Source organism: Sinocyclocheilus grahami, unplaced genomic scaffold, assembly GCF_001515645.1.
Source record: "Sinocyclocheilus grahami isolate Dianchi unplaced genomic scaffold, SAMN03320097.WGS_v1.1 scaffold985.1, whole genome shotgun sequence".
In the NCBI taxonomy this organism is placed as follows: domain Eukaryota; kingdom Metazoa; phylum Chordata; class Actinopteri; order Cypriniformes; family Cyprinidae; genus Sinocyclocheilus; species Sinocyclocheilus grahami.
The window spans coordinates 65806-72733 of NW_015506164.1; the positions used below are offsets into that span (position 1 = coordinate 65806).

The window sequence follows — 6928 nt, forward strand, 5'->3', positions numbered from 1 at the left end:
TATATATATAAAAAGACAAGAACAGTTCATATACAATATTTTTTATTCAATGGCAAGTCAGTCTATTACAATAATAAAATACTCAAAAACATTCAGTAAACTTTTTAAGACGTGATAGGAGCAGCACAAGCAGTCAATGGAAATCTGTGGGAAGAAACAGAAGGCTGTTCCAATTAATTAAATGACAAGTGGACTTACATTCATGTTTGAAAAGTTACATCAAAAACAGCTTTACCTTGTGACATCTGATCTGTCAGACATTTAAGTTTCAACCCGTCAAACGCATAGCGCGACCACAACTGCGTTACTAGCACGCTGGATCAATAGCGTTCCTATTGTAGTCAGTGGAGTGCGTGGAAACTTTACATATAACAGTGAAGTTGCATCGTGTTTCAGCCCTGCTCACGCATTCGTTTGGTGGGAGGTGAAACTTCCATGGTGTCGTTTGTAGAAGGCTAGCATTCCAAGCACACGTTGCGACGTACATTTAAACAAAAAAGGAAAAATGTGAGACTACAGACATTTTCCTATTTGTACAGTAAGTTTCCCCTCAGGAAGTTCTCTCAGGACAGAACACAGAATGACCATTGACAAATTTATCCAGTTGTAACCAGTTTGGCACAGACTACCCAATGCTGGGTTACACTGACCCAGCACTGGGTAGGTATGTGAGGGAGTTCATCATTTGTATTGCCAGCAGCTGAGTTACAGAAAAACTACCCAGCAACAATGTTAGAAAATAATGAAAAAAAACCAATAAAATGACCCAACAGGCTGAACCCAGCATTTGGGTAAAAAAAACAACAAAAAACTTTTTTTTAGAGTGCACTTTAGATGTTCAACTAACTATAAGCAACTTTGTAACTACATGGCAACTAATACACAGCTAACTCTAATTAGAGTATTAGTAGACTGTTAGGTTAGGACAAAGACTATAGAATACCCAAGATGTGTCAATCGTATAGTTTTGAATGGGGAAAAATGCAACGCTCAATATAGCCGTTCTATCAAAGGAAGCCCCGCCTTCTGAATAAAAGAACCAATCGCTAATCCGTAAAGTCATTGCATCCCGGTTACTATAAAAACATTCTGCATTCTGAGATGTACGCTTAGGACTGCGTATGCACACTGGCTGGTCTAGCCTGAAAAATAAGCATTTTTATTTGAGCAAAAGAAACAACATTTATGAGACAGTTGTTGTCAGATTTCATTGGTGATTTCAAATATGAAAATTAATCGTAAGCGTGGTGAATAGTTTTGGAGAATTTGATGTTTCCCCATTCAAAGAGATAGGAGCTGCACTTGCATGCCCGAGAGGCGTTTCAAAGATGGCCACTGAGTGAAATGACTTTGGTTAGGGTTAGTAGAATAAGTTGACATGTAATTGCAAAGTGACTTACAGTTAGTAGAATGGGGGACCACCAAAATAAAGTGTTAGCAGATTTTAAGCAGATTGTCTACTAATACTAATGACTGGTAGCTGACATGCAATTGAAGTGGACTATCAAAATAAAATGTTACCCATTCCAGGACTTAGAGGCTGTTCTCACACATAATGCGTTCTTGTGTCCATCTGTTGTTTTTCTACATAAACATATGCTAAATGTTAGATTTTTCACCATTATAATGTATCATGCTGTTTTTAGTGTATCTTATGTGCATCTGAGTTAAAAACAGCTCAAAACCCTGTTTCGTGATACCTGCATTTTAGTGCCATTCTGTTGCTCTCCGTCTATCATTTTTAAATGCAATAATGCATCAAATGTCAACGGATTTTCGTCATAGTTTTTGTCATTCAAAATTCTTTTTTTTTTTTCGTTATCATTTCATCGTTGAAAAAATGTCTGTGACGAAAATTATGGTGAAAATTATTCGGCAACAAAATTAACACTGAATCAGTGCCATGATTTACAAACTAAAACGAGGAAACACAGTGGCCACAATTTACAAACTAAATTGATGAAATGAATTAGTACAACCATAAATCATCTGCATGTCATGTGACAAATTTGCATAATATCTTGTGAGTGAATCCAATGTTTATTTGATAAAGTGATTCACGATTAATTTCTTTCTGCTTTACGTCTAAGTGCTTCAGAAAAGCCCATCAGATAGGAGTCTAACAACACTGTCACAAACGGGTTCTTAAAAGCATATGTGTGTATGTACAGTATATATATATTTAGGCCTAAATTTTAGAGCTGTATGGTATGTAAGTTTTGACAGAAATAGATGCCACCCCACATTAACATAAATTACATTTTAAGATAAAAGCTTTCTACAGTCACTTAGCATGTTCTAAACATGCTTTAATAGTTTATTACTGTCTGCATCATTTGGAATCTCAAACTGCAAGCATGCATCTCACTCAATGCTCTGTCCAATCATGTCTATAATTTGGGGTAAAGCTTTTGTGCAGTTGTATCCCAGGGGTTCTCACATGTCTCCAGCAGCACGGGCTCTGAAATGATGGTCGCATATAGATGAGTTCAGTATTGATACAGTTGTCTGATGCTGAAGCACAAGACTAGAGATTAGGTGAGGTCGCAAGATGGAGGACGACGGAATGAGAATTGCTCCCCATCAAAGGCGCCTGACCGTATGTGTTTAACGACTGAATGAAATCCCATCTGTGACTAAAACACATTCCTGTTGGCAATCCATTAGCTACATGGCATTAATAAACTAAATACCACATGCTCAAAGGCAAAATATATTCTGAATATTCAAAGCACATAATTATCCATCATTATTATAAGCCATTTGAGTGTTTTGAATGCAATGCTTATGAAGCAATTTTGCATTAAATGTTGAAGTGTGTAAATCCTTTCTCCGGTAAAATACTGTCAAAATGTAATATGAAGAGATTATTATAAATAAGCCCTTCATAGGATGATACTCTCGAAACGCACTAATAACACATTACTCGGTTTGCTCAAGTTTGCCAACTAGCCTAACACAATAATAATGACTCAACTAAGAAGTGATATAATACCTGGAGAATGCTATCTGCTATCTCTTATCTGTTTTCTTTTTTGAGCCAATAAACTAAGCTGTAAATGCCATGTAACTATTCACTTTGGAGCCTGTGAAAATAAAATTGTGGCAATGCTAATTGGCTGATGTCACTAAGAACCCAAACATTCTTATAGTTTTAAAGGTGCATTCAGTAGTTCTTTAACTAGCATTAGCACAGCCACAGCTGTTCTTTGTGTACTTTAAGTACTGATACCACAATGGTTTTAGATGCTATACAGCCATCTATTGACATGGTTTTATGTAAATTACACTGACAGTAGTGAGTATTAGAGAGCGGTCCAACAAAAAAAGAAGCAACTTTGGCATCACTACTCTGGATTTTCTCCGCCATCAAATCTTTCCACCTTGTGTATGCTGTACCAATGTTTATGTTTTTTTATGCCTTTGTCTGTTTTTCTGTCTTCTGGCTTCAGACCTTTTCTGCTTTCTTCGGACATACAGATACTGATTTGATTTCCCCATTGTCTTTGTGGGTAAAACATTTTTTTTTTTTTGTTGCTCTTCTCATCACCAAACAACACTATGTTACTAGTGTATCTACACATCACATCTGAGTTGTGCATCTACAGGTCCAGTACATCATATTCTACACTTCACCTCACACTCTCTCAGCACAGAGCATCACCTCTGCCTCTCACTAAAGTATCTTCAAGCAGCTGGATTTCCAGGGCTGACTGCATTGACCAAAACAAAATCCCTGTAGTATTTTCTATTGCAGTAGAGAAGTGGCTTCGTACTCACTCTCTTTACAATATTCCAGCATGAGTGGCATAAATTAATTGATGAAGTTAACGGCGTAACTACAAAAGTTAATTAAATGCAAGTCATTTTAAATATAATTACAATGCACCAACATATAGGTACATAATAAGTATATTGTAAAAAAAATAAAAGGTAAGTACATAGTAGTTAATGCCACCTAATATAAAGTGTGACCAATAATTTTTAAATAATTGTTTTAAATAAATAATTATTCTATTATTTAATAACAATAAACAATGACCTATGCAGCTACAGGTGGAACAAGACAAGGGCACCTATGTTATAGCTGCAGTTTAGAGGAGTCTTTATCATTAATCCTCCAACCTGAAAGGTCATCATTTTATTTAAGACATCCTTGCCCCAATCTAATTTATTCCCCCGTATCTTCCCTCCTTTCGCTTCATCCTCAATTTTCTGCACTCATTTCTCTTTCTCTATCTCCCTCCTAACCCATTTTATACTTTCCCTTGGCTTGTTTACTCCTAGATTAGAAGTACTATTTTAAGGTCTCCCTGCAGCCCATATTTAAATCTATGACTGCATATGTGCCGTCTAGTTCCCCTGGCACTCATTAAATCTGAGGTCAATTCTAAACAGCACTGGGTTTAAGCCTTAAGATGTAAAAATGAGCAATCAATGGTGGGAATGATGACCCATCAATGATTTCTCAGGATAGGAGCAAGAAATTCCCACTCAGTTAACCACTTTCCGATAGCCACAAGCAAGTTGAACACTGAGAGCTCCCTTATTTTAATATTAGAGACTGAAGAGCAACACAATATTTTGTGTCACGGTTGCTTGGCCTGTGTTTTTGTGAAACATTGAAACCTGTGTTCAGTGCTGAGACAGACGGCTCCACTAACTGCTGTCACTGCTGCTCTTGTCAAAGCACATGGGACAGTGGTCCTGCAGACATTAGCAACGGCCATATCTCTGAGGATGGCGGCATGTGTTATGAAATGGCATGATGTGGAACTGTCATTGACATCTGAATTCATTACTGTAAAATCTGGTTAATTAACACAGTGGATGATAAAGCATGTCTTGCATATCGCTTGTGCATTAACAGGTGTCAATCTAGTTGACAGAACAGAGTGTTCATTGCAAATAGTATGGTCCTTGGGTTCAGGTTATTCTCAATTTCACATACACATTGATTCACGCACCTATCATTAATAATATAAATTATAAAAATTAAAGATATTTGATCTGAGGAACACTAAATTACACTGGCAGAATATTCTGTAGAAGCTCTAGACAAGCATGTGTTATGAAATGGCATGATGTGGAACTGTCATTGACATCTGAATTCATTACTGTAAAATCTGGTTCATTAACACAGTGGATGATAAAGCATGTCTTGCATATCGCTTGTGCATTAACAGGTGTCAATCTAGTTGACAGAACAGAGTGTTCATTGCAAATAGTATGGTCCTTGGGTTCAGGTTATTCTCAATTTCACATACACATTGATTCACGCACCTATCATTAATAATATAAATTATAAAAATTAAAGATATTTGATCTGAGGAACACTAAATTACACTGGCAGAATATTCTGTAGAAGCTCTAGACACCCTTTCAAAAGGTCAGTTCTGTGAGGAACCATATGTTCCTCAAGAACTCTAAACATTACATATATATATATATAAACTTGTGTAGTGTAGTGTGTGTATATATTAAATTTACAGTGTGGGGAAAAGCTACTGCATGCTCTTACCGTCAGGGTTGGCACAGATGAAGACCCGGACACTCCTGCCCGTTGGGACATGGAACGGTGGGAGCGCAAGGACGTTGCCACTGATGGCTGCTCTGCGCAGAGCAGATTCACGGGGACAGGGCTGCCTGCTGCTTGCTCCGGACGGCCACATGGGTGGCGATTTCCAACACGGCTGCAAACAGAATTTAACATGTTTAGGAACCCAGAACTATGGTTTTTAAATACTGAAGGGATTGAATGGATGAATGTAAAAACAAAAAGTTTATTTTACTATTGTCAGTGGTGTAGTGATGTATGAAGCTTAGCTCACATTGAAGTCAGTTTCAAACCAAGCAGCTTTCTGTTGGTCAATGAAGCAAATCCGCTTAGCAACTAAACCAATGTGATGGCAAATGTGAACTGGTTCCTATTCAAAAGCAGTTTCATTTTGTTACACAAATTTCTCTTATGAGTCAGTTCTTTTTAGTTAATCAAAAATATAAAGCGTGACTCATTAAACACTGACTTTTATGAGCCGCTTTATTTTAATGAATAAAAGATTGCGCTCACACAGTCAAGTGTTTGGAGTTGACAAAAATAATTATAAATGGGTGTGAATCTCTAAAGTTAATGTGTACACAGCAGTTATCATTTACAGTATATCATTTTCTACTCTCACCTTAGTCGTAACCATAGTAACAGTGCCTAAATTTGGAATAGCGTACTAGATTTGACAGATGAACTCGCATCGCGATTGGATTTGTTTATTAATTGCTGAGTAATATTTTCAATATCTTTTAAGATTTTCTAGAATTTCATCATTATTATTAAATAATCCACTCATATCCACATTGCTATTATTAAATAATCCATGCGTTTGATTTTCAAGTACACTATTCATGCAGTCAGTATGCTACTGTGAATTAAGGCAGTGATTCAAGTGAATATTATAAGGATGGCTGCATCCACAATACTTAAAAGCTTATTTAACAATGTTATTTGATAAACAAGTAAATACCCACAAATTGTACAGCGTGAAGTGACAAACTAATTGTCCAGTATGGTTCCATTTACACAGCACATGTTTACCTAAATGTGTGTCCTGAAAATTAAAGGGTGGCGACTCGGTTTTAAAATGAGGCTGTCACTGTGGTTAATCTCTGAATTGTTTAAACGTAACTGTATTGAGTACTCCCTTAAGAATTTATAGTTTTATTCTGGAGTTGGGTAAATGATGACAAAAACACAGCGTGGTCAGATGTAGTCTGGAATAGCCTTCCTGATAACGTTCGGGGTTCAGACACACTCCCTCTGTTTAAATCTAGATTAAAGACACATCTCTTTGGCCAAGCATTCAAATAATGCATCTCATAATCTTGTACTGCAGTTATATCTCATCAAATGCACATTATTATTCTTTAGTTTGGG

General features: G+C 36.7%; 1 protein-coding gene across 1 annotated transcript in view; it reads right to left on the bottom strand.

Annotated features, from left to right (window-relative positions):
- The window catches only part of LOC107565166 (NACHT and WD repeat domain-containing protein 2-like), a 61724-nt gene that overhangs the window by 50629 nt on the left and 4167 nt on the right, over positions 1–6928 (bottom strand). The window contains exon 2 of the mRNA XM_016250383.1: positions 5522–5693. Within this exon, the coding sequence (XP_016105869.1) occupies positions 5522–5693 (172 nt within the window). The remainder of the gene's footprint in view (positions 1–5521; positions 5694–6928) is intronic.